We start from the raw sequence: 27,987 nt of genomic DNA, 5'->3' as shown, positions 1-27,987 counted from the left end.
CAGTGTCCTCTCTCAACACATCAGATGCCCATAGGAATTCCAGGCAGGCTTCCTCCCTCCTTCCACAGACACACACACAGGTATACACAAAGGAGCAGAGGTATACACACACACACACACACACACACACACACACACACACACACACACACATATCCACACACACCCTTTTATTGCAACTCATGTGCAATAAAAGGCTTATTTCCAATCCAGAATGCAGCCTTTGTGACCCACACGGACCTCTAGAAGATGTGTGCTGCCACTGTTTCTGGAGACCATACATTTCGTGTAGGCAATCCCAAGGGACAAGGCCAGAGTACATGCAGACACCCTAAGCCAGTGATTCTCAACCTTCCTAATGCCAGGACCCTTTAATACAGTTCCTCATGTTGTGGTTACCCCCATCCCTAAAATTATTTTCGTTGCTACTTCATCACTGTAATGTTGCTACTGTCATGAATCATAATGTAAATATCTGATAGACAGGATGTATTTTCATTGTTCGCGACCCACAGGTTGAGAACCGCTGCCCTAAGCACTGCGTCATCTGCACAGGCACAGAGAGGACAGGGAGGTCTCAGAACATGTCTGGAAATGAACCCTCCAATTGTTAGGGCAGGTTCATGCTCAGGTGAACATGAACCCACAGGTACCATTGTTGTGAGCATGTGTGAAGAAAGGTAGGCGGTGAGGAGGTTGGAACAGGGGCAATGTCTGCCATCCACGGCCAACTCTCATATGCCCCCAGGCTGGCTCCATGGCTTTTAGGTGTCCATTTCGTTTCACAGCCTCTGAGAGCTCTTTGACCAAAAGCAGATCAGGAACCACCACAGATATCAGCCTTCATCACTGATGAAGATGAAGACCTGCTGAACTACTTGATCAATGTGGAGGTCAGACTGGGAGGCAGAATGGAGCCTGTGATGAGGGCTTTGGCACCCAGTGGGACGTGTCTGAGCAGAAAGAAAGGGAGGGGTGGTGGGTGATTCCTACAGGCAGGCTCAGTCCAAAAGCTGGCAGACAAGACACTTTACTAGTTGTATCTCTTGGCAGGTGAAGGAAGTGAGCCTTCCCAAATACCGCTGCAGGTTGATGTTTTTCTTCTGGAGCAACCCCTACTTCCTGAATGACCTGATCATTAAGCAATATGATGTCAGCCTTGCAGGTGAGTGACAGTTCCCAGGATGGGCCTCTGGAAGAGCAGGAAAATGGTGGGTGGGTGTGGACATTGGACCGATGGGAATCCAGCCTTCCAACTTCCTTCCTGCAGGGTACAGGGCTCTAGTTCCACTTGAAACCTCTGGTTCTGGGATTATGAACGTGGAGCCCCAGCCGCCGGCAAGATAAAAGCAGCTTCAGCTTCTTAACTGGTTGTCTGAACATAACCTGTCCGGGTCAGGCAAGATTGCTGAGGTGATTGATACTGCACTGGCCACTGTCAGAAAATGTGATGGTGGAATCCCCATGTGCGTGAAAAGCAGACTAGCAAACTGGTCTGGTTCCCCTCTGCCCTGTGTTCCTTCCCAGATCATCAGAGAGGACCTGTGGCCCAATCCTCTGCAGTACTACCCTGCAGACGCAGGACCCAGAGGAGGGAGCTGCAGAGGGGACCTGTTGGAGAGGAGGAGCCCTCCTGCTGGGCATTAAAAGGTGAGTAGTTGCCCCTGTGGATCTCCTTAGAAAAGTAAATGTGGAAAACCAGGCCTGGGTAAATTGGAGGCACCCTAGTGCACCAGGAATGTGTTTGAGAGCAGCAAAGGGAAACTGGGAGTCCTGGTGCCCACAGAATGTAAGCAGATGGGGGCGCTGTAAGCACCATGGCTTTCAGGATGACTGGCCTAGGGCCCTGGGCAACAAACATGGTTCTTCATCATGTTTCTGCAATCCTGTTGTCGGTGCTTTCGCCACCCACTTAGGCCTCTTGCCACTCCAGCGGAGTCCTACCTTCCCATGCCTTACCCGTTTTCAGTGCCTCTAATTCACATTTCTTTCAGTTTTTATACCCACCGCTCAGTTCCCCTGAGCTGAGCCCACAATGTTGGCAATGGCAGCAGGATCTGGACGAGACTATTGAAGTCCTGGGGTAGGAAAGTTAAACAGGCCAGGAAAAGGCACAGTGTACTGACTGTGGACATGTGCTTCAGAGGGGCCCAACACACCTTCAGGCGCATTGCAGTGTCTGTGAGTGTGGGGGTGTGTGTATAGAAGGGGACACTCCAGATTCAGAGGAGATGGAGCAGAACATCAAATATGGCCCCGAAGGACAGAAACGATGCGGTGTGTGGGCACACACCAAGGTAGGCTGAGGGATTCTGTCCATTCCCTTTACACAGGAGGAAAAGAGAAAAGGATCGCCTGCGGAAGAGTCAGACAGCATATGCCACCTAACATGTCACTGAAAGAACCATAAAGAAGATTGCAAGGTGTTGCTGACTCTGCGTTGTTGGTAGCCGGGAAATGTAATAGTATTGGGCAAAGACCTCACAAGGGGCTGTGGGAGCAGCATCTCCAGCATTTCAGCCTGCCTGGAAAGAGGCAGGGCTACAGAAGAGGAGACACCAGGCCTCGGAAGGCCTTCTGATGTTGTTCCCTTCTTTCAGGGTGTTGTCTGGGAGGAGGAAGGAAGAATGGCTGACTTCTGATGACAAGTATTATAATTTGGCCAGGGCACAGGGACCTTGTACACTACAGGAGTGCAGGGGGCAGACTTTAGATCCTGACCCTTAGGCTCTCAACTCCCTTGGCTTGGGTGGTCACTCACATAGACATGCCATGGTCAGACAGAAAACAGCTGGCCTTTTCAAGATGGAGGCACTGCTCAACAGAAGCCATGGGCCTGTCCTGTGAACGTGAAAGTTTACAGGTAGAGCCACCCTCCCTTTGTGGGGCAGGCTTGTAAGGAAGTGAGCAGCGGTGTGGGGCAGAGGAGAGGAGTTACACGCCAGGGAGGGTGCTAAGGCCTGGGGTGTATGGAGGCAGGTGTGCACTGCAGCACCCTGCATGGGTTGCACTTGGGAAAGGGAAAAGGTCAAAACTATGCCAGTACACCAAAGCCTTCCTTGTACACAGACAACTGCATAAGCCAATCAGAACATTCTAAAGGGGGGAAACCTCAACACAACAAAGTTTCTTTTCCTGTCAAGCAAGAATGAAATGTGAAACCCATTCCCAAAGGAGGCAATCACATGAACAAAACTTGCCTTTTGTTAAAGTGGGGGACTGGCGTGCCTTTCTCCATTCCAGTTTTCACACTCAGCTTTTGGGGAGGATTTTGGTGTGTGAAAGTGGGTTGGCTTACTCAGGAGCCTGGGGTGCAGGGGCCAGGTGAATACACCAGGGCTGTGACTGAGGGGCGGAGTTGCACAGGGTGACACCCACTGCCCTGCCCTTGATTGGAGGAGACTTTTCAGGAGCCCATCCAGAGAGTGCAGGCTGGGCCTGGCCAGGTGCCTTCTGTACCACATGCTCACATGACTAGCACCTGTGCATGAGTCCAGTGTGCACCCGCTCAGCACACCGGGGCCTGGTTGCATGCACTAGTAAGCAAGCACCTTGCCTGGACTCAGCAGGCTCTGCACCACCTGCTCCTTCACTGCACCAGTCACAGAACAAAGGGGCATCCAGAGTCAGGCTGTGTTGGGAGACTGAGGGGCTCCTGGGGGCAGCGCGCTTCCTCTCAGTTCCACTAGGGGGCCTTCAGCTGTAGGTCGCCTGAGGATTCACAGTGCACCCCAGGGCCTTTGCACCAGGAAGGACAGGGCAAGCAGGATGGCCCAGGAGGCTTTTAGCTTCACCTCGGTACAGGAAAGTGGTGATACCCAGGACACAAGGGCACAGGAGGTTTGGAGGAAAGCTATAGGGCTGGAGAGGGCAGATTTCATGCAGGTGAGCGAGGCTGTGATCCTGGAGCTGAGGTTGGATGCAGGCAAGAAGTTTGGCTAGATCTTGAGCGGAGGGCAGGGGAGGACTGGGTGGCTGCAGAGCAATGTGTGCAGGGAGAGGAGAGTGAGGTGCAGCAGGGAACCCAGAGTGAGGAGCAAGGGGAAGACAAGGAGGGCCTGGGGGAGGAGTTGCAGGCACAGGCTCAGTTTGTCCTGTGGTCTGAGGGCCTTCTGCAGGTGGTGCCATGGCAGGCCACGTGGTCAGGTGAGGAGGTTTTCCCAGATCTGCAGGTGGGGAGGCAGGAGGAGGTGGTGAGTGAAGAGCTGAGGCTGGAGGCACAGGCTCCAGGTGACCCGCAAGGGAGTGTCCACCAGGAGGAGGGGTGGATGGAGGAGCAATTAATTGCAGGGGAGCAGTTTGTCCTGCAGGAGGAGGGGAAGTGCACCATGGAGGCAGTGGAACAGGTGGGAGAGGTGGAGCCTCAGTCCAAGGCCAAAGCAAAGCCAGAAGAGGAGGAGCCAGTGCAGCAGGAGCAGGCCCAGTCAGGGCCCGGGGCCAAGTTCACCCTGTCCCCTCTGGAGGTGCTCCAGGCCCTCCAATTGGAGATGGAGCCCGTGAATGAGCAAGCCAGCAGGGCCTTCTCTTGGCTCAGGTGCAGGACTCGGCAGAGGCTCAAGCCCTATTTCGAGCAGAGAGGCCTCAATATACGGCGCATCCCTGGGTTCTGGCTCACAGCTGTATCCTTGAGGGTAGAGGAGCAGGATCACAAGGAGCATGGGACAGTGCAGGAGAACGGTGTAAGTGGGGATGGTTCCCATAGAAAAGAACATTGAGGACAAGCTAGGAGCAGTGCACCCCAGTCTGGACCAGCATCCTGGAGACACCCTCTGTCGTATACATGCACCATAGAAGCGGTGCCAGGGCATCTAGGGGCAGAGCTCCAACACAGAGGCATGCATACACCAGGGGCTGTTGCCCACAGAAAGGTCTGTGTTGCACGGGCTCTTCTGGGACCATCTCTATGTCAAGTTCCTCAGTCAGAAGCAGGAATGTGTGATGTATAGACTGTCAAGCCCTCAGCACAAAACAATCTGGTGGGCATCAGGCTCTGTCAGGAAACAGAGTGGTGCTGTGCCCCTTTCTGCTTTTTATGTAGAAGGAGTGGCCTTAGGGAAGGAGAGGCCAGGCTGCTCTTTCTAGCTAGTCCATGCCCAGCTCCTAGGGTGCAGGTTACTTGACCCAAAGCAGTTTGTCAACCACCCAGAGTTGTCGGCAATTATCAGGGTCCAAGAAGAAAACATCCTTGGCCACATGATCAATTTGAAGGTCAGTCCACCTGCTCCAGGGAGTGGTGGAGGGCAGGTGGGGAAGTGGCCTGTCTCTGAAAAAGGCTACAGGCGGGAGCACTGGGCTGCAATTTCACTCCCTGGATCCACTTTCCTTCTGCAGGTGAGGGAAGTCAGGCATCCCTGGGGTTGCTGCACCATTAGGTTGTACTTCTGCAGCAACCCCTATTTCCATGACTATGTGATTGTGAAGGAGTATCCCATCACCCTCACGAGTAACAGGAGACTCCCTGCATGGGCTGCAGCTTGTGGTGGGCAGGGATGGAAGGCAGTGTGCCCAGCTTCACATACCCCTCCCTGCAGGATACAAGGTGTCCCGTGCCACTCCCATTCAGTGGTCCCAGCATTGTGAACGAGAAGCCTACAACCACAGGCTCCAGGACAGCAGCCCCACCTACTACTGGTACTCTGACCACAGCGTGGCAGGATTTGGCAGGATGACTGAGGTGGGATGTCACTGGCCATGCCAGCATACAGCTTCCTGTGTCCACCTGCTGCTTGGGTTTCTATTCAGGTCCCTTTGGTCTCCTATTTGCCCTACCAGATCATCAGCAAGAACCTGTGGCTCAATACCCTGAAGAACTATGAGAGGATGATGGCCCCCACTGAGCGGACAGGACGGGTGAGGAGGGGCTGCCTGCGCTCTCCCCTGGTGTGCTTCCAGGTTCCTGGGCCATTACTTTTCTCTCACAGGGACACCTGGATTCTGGGAGGGATACAGCCTGTGACACCGGGGCCTTAGGGTGTGTGACTGAGACAGGAACTACCGGCACAACAAGGGAAGTGCAATTCCAGTTCAGGCAGGAGGGCTTAGGCAGGAGGAGGGAGTTTTCATGTCCACTGTCACTCTCAGTAAATGCTGATTACCTGAGCCACTCCTCTGAACTCTCCCTCTAGGCTGCCCACAGCACCTTCAGGCCTTGCCACCTGCCCCTCAACAGGTGCTGGCATGATATGTTCTTCCTATACCCATGTCTGCGAATCTTCCTCATGCCGAGGCCAAGGCTGCTGTGCTGCCAGGCCACATTGCTCTAGTGCTGCTCACCACCATCTCCTATTTCCCCAAGGTGTCCTCTTCCTCCTGGGGCCAGTGGGAGAGGCATGCTCCTTATCAGTATCTTAGGGTGCAAAGTATGGGCCACAGAGCTGGAGGAATCCTTGTTTTGCAGCCTTGTCAGAGGTTCTTCAATCCTTTTATCCATTTAGGTATTCCAAGGAGAATACCTCATTTGTTTACCCTCCCTAACTGGAAAACAGGGCAGCATGCCATGACAAAATAACACTGCTTCATTCTGTATGCAGCTCACTTCAAAGACTTTATGCACTTATTGTCATAGACACCCTGGGAAATTTAGGGCCATGAATATAACTCACCATCCCATCACATTGGTTTTATGTGTTTGTAGTAAAATCAGACAAGAAATCCCATGTTGCAGAATACTTTCTTCTGAAAAATTTTTGTGATGTTAGTGTTTAACATTTTACAAATAGTAATATATATGTCTCTTTCTTTTTTCTACTGACCTCCCCCTGGCCTCCCCTATTCCTAGACTCTTGTTCTCGTCACCCACTCCCAGTGTCTTGACTCTGTTGGTCTGTTGGTTGTGCTTATATTCTGAATATTTTAACAATACAGTGTGTAAAATTTAAACATTTATGTATATTGTAATTTAAATCAGCACTTATGAAACAACCTTGTATAATTCAAACCTTGCCTTCAATCCTGAAACTTCATAATGGTACCTAAGATTCTTGATGCTTCCCCCAAACCTACCATTTGCTTTTAGTCATTCTTAAATAACAGAAGCCAAATATTTTACAATAAAATGTTGTCTGTACCTTATCATTTTTAATTTCAGTGTCTAATTCTTCTGTCACAGGGGCTTCCCCCCAGACTCCCCGAGTGCACAATCAGGTGAGCTACTGTACTGCATGATTCACTCTCTCTTACGTACATGGTGTATCCTGTGATCGCCGCCAGCACCACACTCAGGACCTCTTACTGGGTGTCCCATCGGCAGTTGCAGTAATTGCCGTGCCCCCATCATACCCATCTCCTGTGTGGCTGTAATAATCATCACAGGGACTGGACCACCATAAGTCAGAGAGGGCCTTCGTGCTGGTGGTGCCCATTTTTTATTGGAATGTTGATCTTCCTTTTGTTTAATTGTATGAGTTCAGTATGAATTTTGGAGAATAGGTCCTTATCGGATACAACATTGGCAAATATCTTCTCCCAGGCTGTGGACTTCCTTGTTTTGTTGTTGTTATATTTGTTGGCTTTTTCTTCTCTGCAAAAGTGTTTTAATTTGAAGTCGTCCATTTTGTTTCTTTTTTCCTCAGTTTCCATTGCCCTAGGAGCTGTATCAGTAAAGGTATTGCTGAGACATATACCTGATATTTTGTCTTCTTCTAAGATTTTCATGGTTACCCACTTACGTTTAAATCCTTTATTCAATCCCAGTTTATACTTGTGTATGGTGTAAGTTGGTTGTCTAGATTAATTTTTTTGCATGTATCTGTGCTATATGTCCAACACCAATTATTATTATGTTTTTATTTTGGCTTTGTAATATCTTCAATGAAACAAAATAAAATTTCCTCTATGTTAATTGAGTCATCCTTTCTCTAAATCTGGCCTTTAAAAAAATCCCCTGGGGCACAGTCCCATCCTTTCTTTGATTTTCCTTCCACTGATCCCAAACCTCTGCTGTAGTCTGCATCCTTTCAAAGGACAAAAGCAGACCCGGAGGCCTCAGAGCCTCCCGCAGCACACTCCTGCCCGCGGGAGGTGCAGTGTCCATCACCATCTGGAACAAGGCTGCCAGGGACAGTCAAAGCCTGAGAATCAAAGTGGCAGCATGTCATCGCCTTCACTGGCCTGTCCCCAGAAGCAGAAAACCAGTTCTCCCAGCCAGTGCTCTGGGGACCGGCCGTCAGGGCGATGTGGTGGTGCCATCCCCTGGCAGCCGACTGTCCCAGGCTTCTCTTTGGACAAGCCTGGGCCAGGGTCTTTGGGGATCTCTGTGTCCAGCGTATAAATCCAAGTGAGATCAGACACAATTTTATCAATGATTGGCTTGGTAAGGTCGTCACTAAACACTTGCCACCATGGCTTCTCGGCCTTGGCTTCAGCGGGCACCTGGATCCCATAGACCTGCAGGGCCAGGTGGAGCACCGCCACTGCTATGTGCTGAGCCTGGAACTGGACGCACAGCCCCATGTGGTAGCTGTCTGCAGCAGGGCCCAGGCAATAATGGAGATGAGGGTCCGTTGACAGCTGTAAGGATTCAGCCAGTTCTTGAGTGAAACCAGGTAGTGGAGCAGGTACCTGTGTGGGTGCTGAAAGGAGACTTGGGAGTGCAGTATCCGCAGCACAAGGAGCTGGCACTGCACAATGCTGTCCTGGATCACCCAGAATTGGGAGTCCAGCTCCAAGTGCTCGCTGCCCGGGTGGAAGTACCTGTTGGACACATTGATGATGTCACGGATTCGCAGGGGCTGTTCTTCCACTTTGCCAGCCAAGTAAAGGGCAGACATGGTGACCAAGCAGGGGTCATAGGTATCCACGTTGATCTTGCAGAAGAACTTATGGTAAATGGCACAGGCTATGGCAAGGGGAATGGACTGCATCCCTAGCTTAACACCTGCCTACATGATGAACCTTGTCACGTGGAAGTGCACCCTCGCCTGGGGTTCGGGTCACCCCTTGGCGCCCGGCGCTGCGTCCTCCTCTCTGCAGCTGTCCAGGCTAAGGTCCTCCATGGGGCCCTGCCTGGAGGCCCCAGACCCCGCGGGAAGGGCAAGAGTCTCCAGCCCGCTGCGTGTGCCAGCGGAGTCCTAGCCCAGGGCGCCGCCTCCCTGCCTAGCCCAGCGGCCCACCTTCCCCACCATTCCCAGGCCGGACTGCCATCAAGGTTCCAACACCAATTATTGAAGAGACTATATGACTCCATTCTATGCTTTTGCCTCCTTTGTCAAATATTAATTGGCATAATGGTTAGGGTCGACTTCTATGTTCTCTGTTCTGTCCCATTGGTCTTTATGTCTGTTTTAGTGCCAGTAACAGGCAGTTCTGAGAATGGTGGCTTTGTAATATAGCTTGATATCTGGTATTCTGATCCTTCCAACTTTGTTCTTCTTTGTCCAGATTGCTGTAACTATTTGTGTCTTTTTTTAAATCCATAGGAATTTTTGGAAACTTTCTTCTAGGTCTGTGAGGTACGCCATTGATATTTTAATGGGAATACATTAAAACTGTACATTGCTTTGGGTGCTATGAACATTTTAATGATGTTGATTGTACCAAACCATGAATATGGTATGTTCTTCTATTTGCTTTAGTCTTCCTCTATCACTTTTTTCAATTTCCTGTAGTTTTCCAAGAACAGGTCTTTTACCTCCTTAGTTAAGTTTATTCCTAGGTTTCTTAATTTTTGGTTGCACTGGTAAATGGCATTTTTTTTTTTTTTTTTTAGTTTCTCTTTCTGAGTTCATTATCCGTGTATCAAAAAGCCACAGAATTCTGGGTGTTAATTTTGTACCCTGCTACATTGCCAAATTCATTTATTAAATCTCCTAGTTCTTTTGATGGAGTCTTTAGGTATTTCTATGGACAGTACCATGCCATCTGCGAATTATGACAGTTTTACTTCTTCTTTTCCACTTAGCATGCCTTGTTTGACTTCTTCTTGTCTGATTGTATTGTCTAGCACTACCAGTACTCTGTTGAACAGAAGTGGTGAGAGTGGGCATCTCTGTCTTGTTCCTCTTCTTAGAGTAATTGTTTTTGCCCATCGAGTATGATGTTGTCTGCAGGTTTGTCACATAAGTCTTTTATTATGTTGAGGTATGATCCCTCTATGCCCAGTTTGCTTGGAGTTTTTATCAAAATTGGGTGTTGAATTTTGTCAAATGCTTTTCCTGCACCAATTGATATGAATCTCTTTCAATTTGTTTATGTGATGCATCACATTTATTGATTTCTGGATGTTGACTCATCCTACTTACCGCGGGGTCTGGGGCCTCCAGGCAGGGTCCCATGGAAGACCTTAGCCTGGACAGCTGCAGAGAGGACAACACAGCCACGGGCACCAAGTGGTGGCCCGCACTCCAGGCAAGGGTGCACTTCCCTGTGATAAGGTTCATCATGGAGGTAGGTGTCAACCTAGGGATGTATGCTCATTCCAATGTAATGTTGCATCGGATTTATTAGAGTTCTGTTGAGGATTGTAACATCTATGTTTATCAGAGATATATTGGCCTGCATTTTTCTTTCTTTGTATTTTCTCTATCTGGTTTTGGGATTAGGGGAATGCTAGCTTCATAGAAAGCGTTTGGAAATGGTACTTCCTTTGAATTTTATGAAACATTCTGAGGAAGAACGTTTTAGTTTTTCTTTGAACACTTGGTAAAACTCCCTGTGAAGCCATCTGCCCAGGCTTTTGATTGCTGCAAGTTATTTTTGTGACTGCTTGAATTTCCTGAGTAGTTATTAGCCTAATCCTACGTTTTATTCTTCCTAATTGAGTTTAGGAAGATGATATTTTTCTAGGAATATGTCCATTCCTTCAGGGTTGATCAGTTTGTTGGAGTAGAGTTGTCCATAGTATTTATTTACAATCCTTTTTATATCTGTGGGGTCTTTTGCTATTTTGCCTCTTTCATTTCTGATTTTGTTTACTTGGGTAATGTTGGTGGGCCTAGCTAGAGGTTAATCAATCTGGGTTATCTTTTCAAAGAAATAGCTCATGTCTTTATTAATCTTTTGTGTGGTTTTTGGTCCTCATGTAATTTATTTCTACTGTGATCTTCATTATTTCCTTCCTGCTGCTCAGTTTGTGCTTTGCTTGTTGCTCTCTCTAACTTTTTAAGTTGTGGGGGTTAGATAATTTGTTAACTGTTTTTCTTGTTGAGTTAGGCCTGTAATGCTATGAAGTTCCCTCTAAGGACTACTTTCAGTGTGTCCCATAGATTTTGTATTTTTATTTTTAATTGTCATTTATTTCCAGGATGATTTTAATTTCTTCTTTAATCTCTTTGGTAATACAGTCATCTATCTTTGTACATAAAAGCCCTGTGACCGGAATGGCAGAATGACCAGAATGGCTGGTGGCTATGACTTGCATTGCGGCAGCCAGCCAGCCTTTTCTGGGCCCCAATCGGCCATATCCCTGACCAGCCTGGCCTCCCATCTGCCCCCAACCACCCATTCGGGGTGGGACTGATAAGCAAACCACCCACAGCATTTCCCCCTGGTCAGCCACACCCCCTATATGCGCTAACGCCCAGATTGGAGGCATGGCCTTCTGGTTAACTGCCAATGGCCACTAACCGCTGCCAGCCTGGCCCCATGTGCCCCCTTCTGGGGAGGCCGACTAGACTGCTTCCGTACAGGAATTCATACCCTGGGCCTCCATTTATTTAATAAGAGACTATTTAGCCTCCAAGTATTTGAATTTTGTTATATCTTATTGTAGTTTATTAGTAATATTAGAGGCCCAGTGAACGAACTTTGTACACTTGGTGGAGTCCCTCACCCTCTGGCAGTCTGGGAGACCTCAGGGGATGTCCGAATGATGGCTTAGGCTTAATCCCAGTTGCCAAACATTCTTAGTGCCTCTGTGGAGGTGGGAGTGATTCCTGCCACTGCTGCTCCACTTGCCAGTCGTCAGCACAGCATCCAGCTGAGTGGCGCTGCCCTTGTGGGAGCTCACTGACCCCCAAGGGAAGCTTTTGCATTGAGAGGCTACCCCCTGGGTGTCAGAGCACATCATAGCAATAAGTCTTATCTCTTTTTTATGACCTTTACTTTGAGATTTCTTTTTTCTTTACTTTTCTAAATTGTTTTATTGCTTAAAGTATTACAAAGGGTATTACATATGTCTCCTTTTTCTTCCCCACACTGACAATCCCCTGGCCTCCCCTACCCCCCAGTGTCTTATGTCCATTGGTTATGCTTATATGCATGCATACAAGTCTTTCGGGTGATCTCTTACCCTCCCCGCCTGCCCCCAAACCCTCCACGGCCTTCCCGCTGTAGTTTGACAGTCTGTTCGAAGCTGCTCTGCCTCTGCATCTATTTTTGTTCATAAGTTTATAATGGTCTTTATTATCCATAAATGAGTGAGATCATGTGGTATTTTTCCTTCATTGACTGGCTTATTTCACTTAGCATATTGCTCTCCAGTTCCATCCATGCTGCTGCAAATGGCAAGAATTCCTTCTTTTTTACAACAGCATAGTATTCCATCGTGTAGATGTACCACCGTTTTCTAATCCATTCATCTGCTGATGGGCACTTAGGCTGTTTCCAGATCTTAGCCATGGTGAATTGTGCTGCTATGAACATAGGGGTGCATATATACTTTCTGGGCTCAGAGGTTTGGCAAACTTTCCTGCCCAGATCCATGGTTTTTACCTTACCAGAGGAAATCTGCCCTTCCCGGCTGCAAACTGTTTCTCCACCTGTGTGTACTCTGCCAATTCATGGTGGGTGTTATTAGTTTCAGCTGCTCACTCCATTTGCTCCAGGACAAGCCCTGGGACACGTCTGCCTATACCGTCACCATCTTGGCATCTTGAGATTTATTTTTTCAAATATAATTATTGACCCCTAGTTTTTTCCCCTCCTTTGCCTGAAAAGTATTTTCTCTCCTTCCACTTTCAGTCCATGTGAGTCCCTTATTCTGAGGTGGGTCCCTCATAGACAGCATACATATGGGTCTTATTTTATTATAAATTTAGCCATTATATATCTTTTGAATGCAGTGTTTAGTCCATTTAGGTTTAAGGTTACTTTGATAGGTACTGATTTGTTGCCACTTTTTTCTTCATGCCTGTGTTTCTTCTTTCTCTTCTATTCCTTCTTTTTACAACAGTCCCTTTAGCATTTCTTGCATTGATGGTTTAGTAGTGAAAAACTCCCTTTGGTTTTTTTTTTCTGTGAAGACATTGAATTCCCCTATAGTTTTGAATGATTGTCTTGCTGGATAAGTATTCTTGGATGTGGTCCCTTTTTTGCATCACTTTGTATATTTCCTTTCATTCCCTTCCTGCCTGATGTGTTTCTGTTAAAAATCATTTGATCATCTAATAGGAGAGCCTTTGTAGGTGACTCTCTGTCTCTCTCTTGCAGCCTTTAAGGTTCTGTTTGTGTCATTATTGTTTGCCATTATAATTACAATGTGTCTTGGTATAGGTCTTATTGGGTTCATCTTTTTTGGGACTGTCTGTGCTTGTGTGAATTTTTCTTCCCAAGATCAAGAAGTTTTTGTCATTATTTCTTCTAATAGGTTTTCTAATCCTTGTTCCTCATCTTGTCATTCTGACACCCTTATTATACACATGTTACTTTGTTTCATGTTGTCCCCCATCTCCCTTAGTATATACACCTGCTTTCTATTTTTCTCTCCAATTGCTGTTCAGATTGTGTTGTTCAGGGTGTGTTACTCTGGCCTGTCTCCTAAATCTCTGATTCAATCCCTTGCTACTTCGAGTCTACAATTGTAACCTTCCATCATATTTTTTTATTGTAGCTATTATCAATTTTTTCATTTTTCCTTGATTCTTACGTAATTTGTGGATTTCCCAGGCATCTGGTGTATGAACTGTATCACCTTATTCTGAATTCATTTTCGAACATATTGTATGTCTCCATTTAATTGAGTTCCTCTAATGGCAATTCCTCCTTTTCTCTCCTTTGGGGGCTGTTTGTTTGTATCCCCATTTTAGCTATTATTGCAGAACCCAGGTGCCAGGGTGCTAGGGGACAATGGCCACAGAGTGGATCGGCAATTCAATTGTGCACTCCAAGACACACAGGAGGCAGTGGCAGTGGTGGGGGCTGGAGTCCCAGTGTCCGTGGGTCTGCATCTACCATAAAAAGATCTTTGGCCAGAGTGGCTCTACGACAGCAGTGGGCAAACTACGGCCCGCGGGCCAGATCCAGCCCGTTTGAAATGAATAAAACTAAAAAAAAAAAAAAAAAAAGACAGTACCCTTTTATGTAATGATGTTTACTTTGAATTTATATTAGTTCACACAAACCCTCCATCCATGCTTTTGTTCCGGCCCTCCGGTCCAGTTTAAGAACCCATTGTGGCCCTCGAGTCAAAAAGTTTGTCCACACCTGCTCTAGGATCTCAGGTGATTTCTGAGGCCCATCTGGGTGGAGGTGAGGCTGGGTTCCTAGTCATAGCAGCTCTCCCCTTCAAGATGGCTTATTTTCTTAGAACCATATTTAACATCAAACAGAGTAGTAACTTAAAAATACTAAAGATTGTGCAAGGAGCCAATTAAAAATAGAATGGAGAAACAAATCAGAACTATGTAAATACAGAGTTGCATACATACTTGACATTGTTTTCTGTCATTTTAACTGAAGAAATAGTAAAAGTAAGAAATCTGAGAGGTGGTAGAGGAGGGATAAAGTACCTAATCATTTTGAATGAATGATTGTTTTAAAAAATAAATAGTGTATGTAAGCGGGTGCACTGGAAAAAATGCAATAGATGTGTCAAAACATAAATGAAGTAACACATTCTAAAAAGTAATCCCCATTGCCCAGTCAGTATTGCTCAATGGTTGAGGATTGAATTGTGAACCAAGATGTCTCATCATCTATTCCTGGTCAGGACACATGCCCATGGTGCTGGCTGGTTTGCCAGTATGAGACATTTAAGGAAGCAGCTGATCCAAATATTTTTCTTTCATCTATGTTTCCATCTCTCTATCCCTCTCTCCGGATAACCAAGAATAAGCATATTAAAAAACATGAATGGAATGTATGTGTTTTCCCCTGGAATGTGAGGCATTTTACTCCTTATTACTAGAGGTCTTTGGAGGACTTTTATTAACCAACATATATAGTTTTGTGTTGACTACTTCAATGGAATATTGTTAATAATGAAGTCTTCAGTAAACTTACCGTGAAAAAGGACTCTATTTTTTTGAAGGAAATGCTTGGTTTGGGAGAAGAATTTGAGGTAGATCTTGATTTTATTTGCAATAATAAGTAGGTTTCAAAGAGTTGTTCATTTGTTCAGGTTAAATGTTATGTAATGTTCATATTATGTGTACTCATTTTAGTCTGTGGGTGGAAAAACAATTAAAGTAGACTACACCAAGACACCAAAGTGGGGGTGGACTACACCACTTCCATAAAGAAATAGAGATGATGTAAGAAGTCTGAGAAGTGGAAGAGGAGGAAGTAAGAGAAGCGAAAGGACATCCCTCAGGTGGAAAACACTTAGGTAATGTTTCAAAATCGAAGGATGGTAGGAGATCTGACTTAGGTAAACACATAATACAATATGCAAATGAGGTATCATAGACTTCTGTAGCTGAAGCCTATGTGATCATATTAACTCCTATAAATTCAATAAAGAGTGCAGAAACTGTCAGTAACTCAAATATTTCTAAAAAACTAAAAAATAAAGATATGAGCATGAAACCATTATTTATGTGAAAACAGTAACATTGAATGAAGAGATACACCTCAATTTCATTCATATCTTTCAAAGCAATAGAAATGATACCATTCATTAGATTGAGAATGTATACTGATGATCAATATGATTTGTAATTGCTAAAGAGGCATAGCACTTATAATAATGAATGAAATATGTAATGTGTGAAACGCTCCTAATGACCTTACAGGGTTAGGATTTAAACCTCAAGCTAAATTCAGTCTCTTTTAGCATTACTGTTTGCCTCTAGTCACTTCAACTGTTCTCTGAAGAACTCAATTCTATTGATCTTATGTTAGAATGTTACACTTTGGGAACAAGAAGTCATGTAGGTGTAAAGTGAAGATTCATACTTATTGAACTACTAAGAATTTGTTCTGAAAGTACACTTCCTTCGTCTGAGAAAAGGACATCAGTTCACCTTGGAAAATTCCCACTGAAATAAAAGTTAGTCTAACTATATAAACTTCAGGGACACACACTTCATTATTTAGAATTGGATTTGAAATACTAGTTTTGAGTATAGGAATGTGCAACACTGTACTGTGTAAAATAATAATCTATGATTAATTTGATAAGACGATCTTGGACCTACGTTTGATGTAGAAAACTTTCCATTTGGAAATTACATAAGAGAAATGTCTATGGTATTAAATAGATTCACAAAGGGGCCTCTGACTCAGGAAAAGGCTAAAAACCAATGATTCACCAAGTTTATTGGTCTTTTGTTCTTTCTTCCTTTCTTTCTTTCTTGTATATGAGGAATATGAAACATAAATAAAATGTTGATGAGCTATTTTCTAGGAGTTGTCTTTTAATTAATTTATCTATTTACTTATTTGACTGACTATGAAAGGAAAGTATATTCATTTCAATATATCTGTAGCAGGAAAAGTTGGTTTAATATTAACCAGTTTTCCCAATTTCAAAGATTTAGTGTCCATTTGTGATAATTAGGTGTGTGACATTTCATGGGAAATTTCCTAAAGTGTTATTGCAGAGTTTCTGCAAGATGAAGGTGAATGTTCCCTTTTTTGCCATCTGGGTGATACTGAGAAGAGTTTGACAGTTCATATTTGGCCACATATGAGGATGCTCATAGTTCTTCTTTCCCATGACAAATTACAGAATTGGAAGATAAGCCTCTTTTCTATTTGAAAATGAAAACAGTGATTGTTAATTATGTATTATTCAACTTGTTTTCTTTAAATACTACTAAAATAGAGTGTAGTATTCTGATCAAAGAATTATTTTATAAATTAACTTTAGCAATTATATAATAACATTCGTTTAACACTTTTTTGTAATGCATCATGTTTTGACTTTTTATATTTTAATTTTCAACTATGACATTACATGTTTTCAAAGCTTGTATTGAGATGAAATTAATTTGAAGACTAGTTGAGACTGTTTTCTTGTATCTTTTAAATAACTTCTTTAACTTTGTATATCTGGATTCTCTGCATTCAAATTCCAGTGTGTGTGTGTGTGTGTGTGTGTGTGTGTGTGTGTGTGTGTGTGTTTTGTTTTGTTTTGTTTTGTTTTATTGGCACATATACATAATGCTGCTTCAGTTCTTTCTCAGTTATCCAAACTGATTTTCAATAACTCTGAGCACTGTACTGAAGACATGCAAAGATAGAATTTTATCATTTTGGGTTAACCAGCATGCTTATGACCATGATCCTATTTAGTAAAGATTTATACACAATAACCAGGCTTGATCATTTAACAAATGTTGACCCTACTCAAGTAGAATGATGTTATTTACAACACAGAGGATGGCGGACATACAATTAATCTTCACAGAAGTGGCTCCAGGGTGGATTCCCTTCCACTGAAAATAACTCCACCTTCAAGAAGGTGGGATCCTCCACCTACAAGACCTGCCCATTCTGTTCCAAGGCAAAGCACTACTGGGATGGGAAGTCAAGGTAAATGGTGCAGTCTCTGATGGATTAGAGTGATGAGCTGTTTTAAAAGGAATGCTGTACTTAATTTCAGGAAGCCATGTGGAAAGTGAGTAGTGGATGGGCATCTGTACTGAACTCTATCTTATTGTTTCATTGTTAGGAAATAATTCTTCATCTTCTGATTAGTGAGGTAAGAAGTAGATAACACCAGAGTGAGGAATGCATTCCTTTCAACCCATGTTGATACAGTTTCCCTCTTTTTTATATTTACATTTTTAATATTTTAAGAAAAATGGTTTTAGTGTCATAATGTTCCACAATAAATGTTACTATTTCCAGAAAAACTATTTTAAATGTAATAATTTTACATGCAATAAGCATTAATATTCCAAGAAAAACAATTTTAAATATAATAATACTGGAAACCCAGTGTACAATTCGTGCATGGATGGTGTCCAGCCTGCACACCCCAATCGCCGGGTTGGCCAGGGGGAGGGGATACAGGTGTTTGGCTGGCTGGCCCCACCCTGATCGAGTGGGGGATCAGATGGGGGAAGATGAAGGCCAGGGGAAGGGGCTGTGGGCAGATTACTTGCTGGTGGGTCCTCGATCTTTGCAGGGGTGGAGGGGGTCTCGGACAGAACAGTGTGGGGCTGCCTAGAGGGTGCAGCCCGGGATGCTAGCCAGACTGTCCCACCCCATGGTGGATCTCCTGGTCAAACTCCTGTTTGAAGGGACAATTTGCATATTAGCCTTTTATAATATAGTGTTACATGCAATAAACATTAATATGTTAAGGAAAAAAATTAAATATAATATTACCAAAACAGTGAAAACCTATTTTATCACAAAGGTTGTAGGAATTATTAAATATCTGAAAATAATAGGATTCTTTTTATTATATTCTAAAACATATAGTTTTTACTCTGGCTCTATTTTATTCATCTGTTTATTCTTTTATTTTTTGAAATATTTTTTATTGATTTCAGTGAGAAAGGGAGAGGGAGAGAGACAGCAACATCAATGATGCGTGAGAATCATTGATTCTCTGCCACCTGGATGCCTCACACTGGGGACCAAGCCCACAACCCAGGCATGTGTCTTTGGCCGGAATCAAACCTGGGACCCTTCAGTCTGGAGGCAAATAATCTATCCACACTGCCTAAACAGCTAGGGCTATTTTTTCTTTATTGATTAGGGTATTACATATGTGTCCTTATCTCCCATTTGTCCCTCCTACCTCCTCCTCATGTCATCACCCCCACTGGTGTCAGTGTCCATTAATCAGGCTCATATGCATGCCTCAATTCTTTTAGTTGATCTCTCTAACCCCACCTTCCCCTACCTTCCCTGCAGCAACCTTTTGCAGCAAAGATTCAGGAACTGGAAAAGTTTATGAACTAAAATGAATACACTAGATAAGAATTACATATATAGAAGGCATGGGGGATCCAGGTGCAGACATTTCTCTCTAATAAAGAGGCTCTCTGAAACCTAGGACCCATCAGCTTTTATTTACTTATATACACATTTGCCCTTTAGCAAAACAAACAGGCATATCAATGGTAAAGTTTGGTAAACAATAAAAGTAATATCATGGTAGGAGGTTGCTTACAGCCATTTTGCCAACAGCAGGGTAACAAAATGCTGATTTTCAGCCATGCTGAATATCAAAGTCCATTCGCCTTCTGTAGGATTCTCGCATTGATATGTTCACTACTGTTGGTCTTTACTCATACATTTTCCCCTTTTTGTTTTCTTAATTAATTTACAATGGTGTATGCCATTAGCTGGGCTTAGATCCTTTTAAGACTTTTCATTCTGCATATTAAGACTGGAAACAAACATAGAAGAACAAGAAAGAAAGTCAATAGTGCTTACTCTAAAAAGTAAATGTAGGGAGATTCGATGACAAGGATTGAATTCCTTCATGTCCTTCTAAATATTATTGTCAGGTCTTTAAGGAATTCACTCATAGTAGGCTTCTTTTGGGGCCATTAGCTTTTTATGGATACCTTTCCCAGTCACTGTTAGCTTGTGACATGACAGCAATGATGTTCGAGTTCTGGATGGTGGACAAATGGTGAGAAATGACAATGTAGATCTGAGCTTTTTTGGCTTTATCATGGGCAACCTGCACCAATGCACCGATGATGAGTGCTGGCATGGCAAGGCATCTTCAGCATCCCCCATCTCTGGATGTTTCTCCTCTGACTCCTCAGCGTTTTGCTTGGGGCCACAGCTATCTGAGGTTGCGGTAGTCTGGTCAGTTCCTCTCTCAGATGCATGTTGCAGTAACCACACAGCCTTGGAGGAGTTTTATGGAAACACACAAGTATATCCTCGACCAAAGGTTAATAAAGGGACCCTTCTATAATCCAGACTCAGTATCTTTCCATTTAACCAGACCATTTTGCTTTGGCTTATTCTGACACCTGTGTAATTCTATGGATGTCTTGCCATCAGCATTACAAGGGAAAATTTTAAAGTAATTAAGGTTTGGTGTAGTCTACTTACAGGAGATTTCTTCACTATTCCCCCACTTTGTTTTTCAAGTTGGGATTTAGAGGCCCTTGTAGCAGATATAACATGCAAGGGGGACATTTCTTGATAATCTTTTTTGCCTGCTGTACAATATTTTGGCAGGCTTATGTAAAAGTTTATGAGATTCTGTGGCCTGTTTAATAAAATAACTAATTGATAGGCCTATGCATTTCCTTTTGTTAAAGGACCAGGACTTGTTCAAATAGTATAGATAGGCGTAGGTCACAGCCATTTAAATTGAGTAGTTGCAGTTCTATTTACCAGTCCAGCAGCATAGGCAGATCAGAGATTATATGAAGAGGCTTTTGGAAATCCTGCAAGTCGGCGTTGATCGTTTCTATTTCGATTCTTTGCACAGAAGTATGACTGGTCTGAATGACTTGGTCTGAATTCTTTGCATCATAAGCAGCTTTACCATGAGATGAACATCAGTAAAAACATTGACTGCTCCAGGAATAGGTTTCTGCCTATTACAACTAAGTTCCCCTGAATATTCTTTTATTTTCATTTGCTAATTTAAATCAGTCTAAAATAAGGCTTCTTTCCTAACTTCCTTTGTCATTGGGTGGGGACAGTAAATGACGCTAATAGGGTTTTTGCTATCAGTCTTTGAGTATATTGACATAAGCATTGTTTACAGAGGCAAAATGCAAATTGTTTACTTTTGTTTATGAGGCCTAATACATTTATTTTTAATTACAGTTTTCTAGATATTTGAAGGGAATCTGCTCCTGTTTTTTCTTCCAGAGTAATTTCTAGGCAACATTTAGGGAGTTTCTTTTAAAAACATTTTTCTTTGTTTTAAATACAGCTACAAACTTGGTTCCTTTTAAGAAATACCAATAAGAGAGATATATGCTGGCCAATTGTGCAATGCATACAGATTAAGTAAAAGTAACTCTCTTTTTTTATTGTGTCTTATTAATGGTGAGATTTAATGTTTGAATAATAACTTTTTATTTATCTTGTAAATAGTAGCAGAAGAGATTTTAAAATTTCTCCTTTTTATTAAGCTTAAAATTTACTTTTAAACAGCATTCTTTTGGCTAATGCTCATTTGCATAGGTACAGAAATTTTACTCTGGACTGAGTTAGAACAAATTGCTAATAAAATATCTGCTTCTCATATAACTGAGTTTATATGAGACCTTGATTATTTTGTAAAAAGCTAATTTGTTAAGTGACTAAAGCATGTATCTTTATTGAGAAAGCAAAGTTAGTAAACTTATACATTTGACCTATGAAGTCCAGATGTTGCACTACCCCCTGGCCTATCTAAAGATCAGGCTGTCAGGGCTCCCATCTTAAAATTCTGCTGCTGAATATTCCGATGTTGCTTAAGAAGTATTCAGCAACTTTGTCCTGCCCTTCCTTAGAGGGTGAAACTTTTATAACATTTAAAATACGTGTATGTAAAGAGAACACAGTCTTTAATTTTTATTTGATGAAGCTTCAAGTGATTTCAAGTATATTAGATCGGCGTAATTTGGTTTGAAAATATTTCTTTTCCTAAAATATTTCTTTTAAGAGGAGAGTAAACCCTTGAATTATTCCATGGCACTTGAAAAATTTCAAAGCTATCTCTTGGTTAAAGTCTTGAAATTTAATATGGAAAGACTATCACAAATATGTGTAACCCAAACATTACATTATACATTTCTTGTAATTATTCTAAAATAGATCAATAAAATTTTAACTTGTTTTTATATTCAAAATTTTGTTCAGACCATATAATTAATCCCCTTTTTTAATCAGTCCAATAAAATATTATATCCTAGGTTGAAATTTTACCACACATAGTACACATAAGGTCTACACTATATTTTGTACTACTAAGTTTTTCCAGAGAAATCACAAGAATTATTTTTCTTGATAATGAATTTCTAAACTGTATGCATTGTATCATTACAAGCATATAATTTCTCCCAATTTAATTTGAACTTTTAACTCTTGGAAGCCTTAAATTTTAGGTGGTAAGTTAAATACTTAGCATTTCTTAGTTTTGTAATACCTTCACATTTTTATGGGTATATTTCCAATAAAATTAACAAAGACTTATTTAATTAATAGATTCAAATCTGTCCTTGATTTTTTCATTTGAGTCAAACTCAAATTAATATTTCAGTATTTTGTTATTAAAAACATTTAGAGTTTTAATAAGTTTTATTACTTAATGTAAGCAACTCCAATTTTTTAAGTTACCAAAGACTTTGGAAAAGTATGTTTAGACATATGAGGTTGCCAAAGAAGTAGGGGGAGAAGGGAAGAAGGCCTGTAGGCATTTGAATTTTAAAACCACCATATTTTTCCTTCAGAGATAACATCTAAGATTGCTTTTCCAGCTTCTCTGATTTTACAGGGAGAAGATCCACTGCCCTTTCCTCCAACAGAGAGTGCAGTCAGCCCTCTCCTCAGTGACTGCACCCTCACCATCAATATATTTATTTATAATTATTACTAAAAAGCTTTGCCACATAGCCTTCATTTTAGTTATATCTATCTATTTAACTTTTAACAATTTTGAGTTTCAAAGCCGGTTATCACTATCTAAGGCGTTTTACTTTGGCAAATTTTGCAGCAGAGAAAACTTACTGGCTTTCATTGGCTTTAATGTTAACCTTGGAAAATGGTCCATTATTATTTAAGAACTGCCCCTTATTATGGAAACACTAATCTTATTGCTTAAACACAGCCTGTATATTTTCCTTGTGTCATTTTCTCCATTTTATAAAGAAAAACAGTCTTGGGTTTGTACTATAGCATCTGTGAAGAGATGGGGGTCAGTCCAAGAGGCCACCCAAAATCGGGTGGGGTGCGACTTCTCTTAAGCTAGTGTTTTTCTCTTCACGGGTACAGAAATCCCAGAGATATCCCTTAAATTGTGAGGAATGTCTCATCTATCCAAATTTCAAATGACGGTCTGGGAAATAAAATGAGACTTTTAATAACACTCTCGGGAGTGGGCATACATTTTACGGGATCACCAAAAGACTAGTAATTAATGGGTTGGGAGGTGTTTTAGATATTTAGTAATGGCCTGTCCATCTACTGTTTCTTTTCTTATTAAATTAAATTGAAGGCATGCTTGATAGACTAACAATAAACAACCAAAACAGATTAATAATAATCAATAGACAAGTGCCCATAACATAGAGACAAGGCTTAATAAATCAGAGTAGTTTTCATGGATCTTATCCTATTCTGTTCTTAATGGCATTGGCTGTCCTCTAAAGTTATTTTAGCTAAAATCTGCCTGTCCCAAGTTGTCATGTGGTAATTTTCAGACAAAGCATTAAAGAGTCCTTTTGTAAAATGACTGTTAACCCCATTTTCTCTAGCTTCTGAGCCTTTTCCACACTAGAGGTGGAGGACCCAGGGTTTAGGTATTACAGACTTTTGATCCCCAATACGAATTAGGCATAATGCAGTGTGAACAAGAGCCCACATAGTTCAACATGACAAGGTTACCTTTTTTCCTTGAGCCTGATTTAAGAGAGTATCTTTTGATATTTTAATTTCTTTATCCTTGAGCATACAAGTAAATGTTTACAATGATTTTTTTTTTTTGCCTTATATTCAAACTTTTCCTCATTATAGCCTGGAAGAAATAAAAGATTTTCTGCCCACTTTATGTTTCACAATTTCCAAAGCTGGCATGGGCCTTGTGCACAGAGAATTTTTCCCACCTTTTCAGTGCACTTCTCAGCTTTCTGATGAAATGCCTTCCTTTTTCACTCTGGTGAAATTTCTTCTCCAGATGCCCCACATTGGGCGCCAGAATGCTGCAACCTTTTGCAGCAAGGATTCAGGATATGGGAAAGGAGGTGCACAAAAATGAATACACTAGACAACAAATATAAATTTAGAAGACATGGGGGATCCAGGCAGAGACCTTTCTTTCTAGTGGAGAAGCTCTCTGAAACCCAGCACCCATCAGCTTTTATTGACTTGGCTTTAGGTTTCTCATTTATGCCCTTTAGCAAAGCAAACAGGTATATCAGCAGTCAAGTTTGCTAAACATTGAAAGGGTTATCAGGTTAGGAGATTACCTTCAGCCATTTTGCCAACAGCAGGGTAATATAATGCTGATTTTTCAGCCCTGCTGAGTATCAAAGTTCATTAGCCCTCTATTTGAGATACATATACATATATATATATGTACATATACATATACATATATATATCTACATATACATATACATATACGTATGTATGTATATGTGTGTGCATATACTATCTAATAAAAGAGAAACATGCTAATTGGCTTACGACCGCTACCCTTCCCTTTGGCTAATCAGGGTGATATGCAAATTAACTGCCAGCCAAGATGGCGGCTGGCAGCCAGGCAGCTTAAACTGAACAGGAGGCTTGCTTGCTTCAGTGACGGAGGACTGCAATGTTCCCCGCCTTCCTTGCCAGCCTCTGAGCTTGCAGTTTAAGAAACATTGTAACATATAGAAGCTAAACAAAACCCCAGACACCAGCTTTCAGCCGGCTGGGATCTCAGAGCTGGAGTTGATACAGAGTTTCGATTATAGAACCAAAACAAACCAGATACCTGGTTTCAGTAGCGGAGGCCTAAGAGCTGAAGCATCAGAGTTAAAGGAGGCCCAGAATTAAAAAAAAAGAAAGAAAGAAAAAAAGGAGCAGTTGTGAGCTTCAGTCCCAGCCTGAAAACAACACTCAGACCCTCACCCAGACTGGCCAGGCACCCCAGTGGGGACCCCCACCCTGAAAGGTGTGTGACCAGCTGCAAACACCCATCATCCCCTCATCCAGGCTGGCATGGCACCCCAGTGGGGACCCCCACCCTGATCCAGGACACACTTCAGGGCAAACCAGCCAGCTCCCACCCGTGCACCAGGCCTCTATTCTATATAGTAAAAGGGAAATATGCCTCCCAGCACTGGGATCAGCGGAGCTGCGAGGCCTCCCAGCCCTGGGATCAGCGTGACAGGGGGCCATGCCCAAACCCCCTGATCGCCCTGAGGCTCTGTGTGTGACAGGGGGCGGGGCCTCAACTTCCCTATCCGCCCTGCTCTTTTCTGGACAGGGGAAGTTGCCCCAAACCCCTGATCGGCCCTGCTCTGTGCCTGATAGGGGGGAGTCCCCAACGCCCTGACCGCCCTGCGGCTCTGTGTGTGACAGGGGGCGTGCCCCTACTCCCCTATAGGCCCTACTCTGTGAGTGACAGGGGGGAGCTCCTCAACCCCCTGATGGGCCCTGCTCTGTGCGTGACAGGGGGGAGCTCCCCAACCCCCTGATTGACCCTGCTCTGTGTGTGTCGGGGGGAGCTCCCCAACCCCCTGATCGGCCCTGCTCTGTGCATGATAGGGTACGGAGCCCCAACCCCCCTGATGGACTCTGCTCTGAGCTTGACAGGGGGCAGTGCCCCAACCCCCTGATTGGCCCTGCTATGTGTGTGACAGGGGGTGGCGCCGCAACCTCCCCATCGACCCTGCCTTGAGTGTGACAGGGGGTGGTGCCCCAACCCCCCATTCGGCTCTACCCTGAGAGTGACTGAGGGTGGCATCGCAACTTCCTGATCTGCCCTGCTCTGTGCATGACAGGGGGCGGTGCCCCAACTCCCCAATTGGCCCTGCTCTGAGCCTGACCAGGAGCTGCACCTAGGGATTACGCCTGCCCTCTGCCAACTGGCAGCAGGCCTAAGCCAGCAGGTCGTTATCTCGCGAGGGGTCCCAGACTGTGAGAGGGCACTGGCCGGGCTGAGAGACCCCTCTCCCCCCTGAGAGCACAAATTGTTGTGCACCGGGCCTCTAGTGTATATATATATAGATGTGTGTGTGTATATATGTTTGTGTGTGTGTATGTGTGTATATATATATATATATATATACACACATACTAGTGTCCCCCAGCCCCACTTGTCCTCTCTCACAGTCTGGGATCCCTCGGGAGATAACGACCTGCTGGCTTAGGCTTGCTCCTGGCTTGCAGAGGGCAGGCCCGATTCCTAGGTGCAGCCCCTGGTTGGGCTTAGAGTAGGGCTGATTGGGTGTTGGGTGCCGCCCCCTGTCATGCAGAGAGCAGGGCGGATCAGGAGGTTGGGATGCCATCTCCAGTCAGGCTCAGGAAAGGGCCAATTGGGGGGGGGGTTGGGGTGCCACCCCCTGTCACACTCAAGGCAGCGTTGATGGGGAGGTTGCGGCACCACCTGCTGTCACACACAGAGCAGGGCCCATCAGGGGTGTTGGGGCTCCCTACACTGTCACACACAGAGCAGGGCTGATCAGGGTGTTGGGGAGCTCCCCGCTGTCATGCACAGCGTAGGGCAGATAGGGGAGTTGGGGCACTGCCCCCTGTCACACTGAGGGCAAGACCGAGGAGGAGGTTGTGGCTCCACCCTGTCACACACAGAGCAGGGCCCATGAGGGGGTTCGGGCGCAGCACCCTGTCACACACAGAGCCACAGGGTGATTAGGGTTTTGGGCACTGCCCCCTGTCACGCTGCTCCAAAGGCTAGGAGGCCTCGAGGTTCCGCTGATTCTAGTGCTGGGAGGCCTTGCAGCTCCGCTTGACACAGAGGCAGTGAGGCCTTACTCCTCCACTGATCCCGGTGCTGGCAGGCTCGGCTGATCCCGGTGCCAGGAGGCCTCGCGGCTCCACTGATTCTGATTTCGGGAGGCCTCGTGGCTCTGCTTATCCTGGTGATGGGAGGCATATTACCCTCTTACTATGTAGGATAGAGGCCTGGTGCATGGGTGGGGGCCAGATGGATTGCCCTGAAGGGTGTCCTGGATCAGGGTGGGGTTCCCGCTTGGGTGCCTGGCCAGCCTGGATGAGGGGATGATGGCTATTTGTAGCTGGTCACACCCCCTTCAGAGTCGGGGTCCCCACTGGGGTGCCTGGCCAGTCTGGGTGAGGGGCTGAGGGCTCTTTTTAGTCTGGTGGGTGACTGAAGCTCCCAACCTCTCCTTTTTAAATTTTTTTTATTCTGGGATTTATTTATCATCCAAGGCTGTCACTGGAACTGAGGGATGGCTTTAGCTCTGAGGCTCAGCTCCAGCTCTGAGGCCTCGGCTGCTGAAAGCAGGTATCTGGGTTTGTTTGGGTTCTATTATCGAAACTCTGTTGCAACCCCAGCTCTGCCGGCTGGCTGAAAGCGTGGGGTTTGTTTAGTGTCTATAATTGCAACATAGTTGCTTAGAGTGCAAGCTCACAGCCCAGCAGTGGCAGGCGGGGAACCTTGGCTTCCTCCTTCACTGGAGCAAGATAGCCTCCTGTTCGCTTCAGCTGCCTGGCTGCTTTTTCTCTGCATCCTCTCCAGCACTTGTGGTTTTTTATTTTTTATTTTTTTCTGACAGCTATTCTGACTGGTGTGGATTGGTACTTCTCTCATTTTGATTCACATCTCTTGGACTGTTAGTGCCTTTGAGCATTTTTTCCTATGTCTCTTGGCCTTATGTAGGTCCCCTTTCGAAAAGTGTCCATTTAAGTCCTTTGCCCATGTTTTGATTGGATTGTTTATATTCCTATTGTTAATTTGTGTGAGTTCCCTGTAAACTTTGGAATTCAACACTTATCAGAGATACCATTGGCAAATATGTTCTCCTATGCAGTGGGCTTTCTTGTTGTTTTGTTCAGCATTTAGTTTGCTGTGCAGAAGATTTTTATTTTGATGTAGACCATTTGTTTATTTTCCCCTTTGTGGGCATTGCCTTCGGAGCTGTGTCAGTAAAGATATGCTAAGACATATGTCTTATATTTTGTTGCCTATGCAGTCATCTAAGATTTTTTTATATAGATTCCCAACTAACGTTCAATTCCTTTATCCACTTTGAGTTTATTTTTGTGTATGATGTAAGGTGGTGG

At 44.2% G+C, this 27,987-nt stretch overlaps 1 protein-coding gene and 1 pseudogene across 1 annotated transcript; one reads left to right on the top strand and one right to left on the bottom strand.

The window, feature by feature from the left end:
• Positions 1–637: 637 nt before the first annotated feature.
• On the top strand, positions 638–7,258 carry LOC132225657 (testis-specific Y-encoded protein 3-like). The gene is made up of 7 exons (XM_059680709.1): positions 638–649; positions 834–893; positions 5,332–5,443; positions 5,532–5,674; positions 5,773–5,850; positions 7,123–7,143; positions 7,250–7,258. The coding sequence occupies exons 1-7, from the start codon at positions 638–640 to the stop codon at positions 7,256–7,258; spliced, it is 435 nt and encodes a 144-aa protein (XP_059536692.1).
• An 818-nt stretch (positions 7,259–8,076) lies between these two features.
• Positions 8,077–8,993, bottom strand: LOC132225656 (cyclin-Q-like; annotated as a pseudogene).
• Between the last annotated feature and the right edge of the window lie 18,994 nt (positions 8,994–27,987).

Source organism: Myotis daubentonii, chromosome Y, assembly GCF_963259705.1.
Source record: "Myotis daubentonii chromosome Y, mMyoDau2.1, whole genome shotgun sequence".
NCBI classification, from domain to species: Eukaryota; Metazoa; Chordata; class Mammalia; order Chiroptera; family Vespertilionidae; genus Myotis; species Myotis daubentonii.
This window is presented reverse-complemented; position numbering and strand designations above follow the sequence as displayed.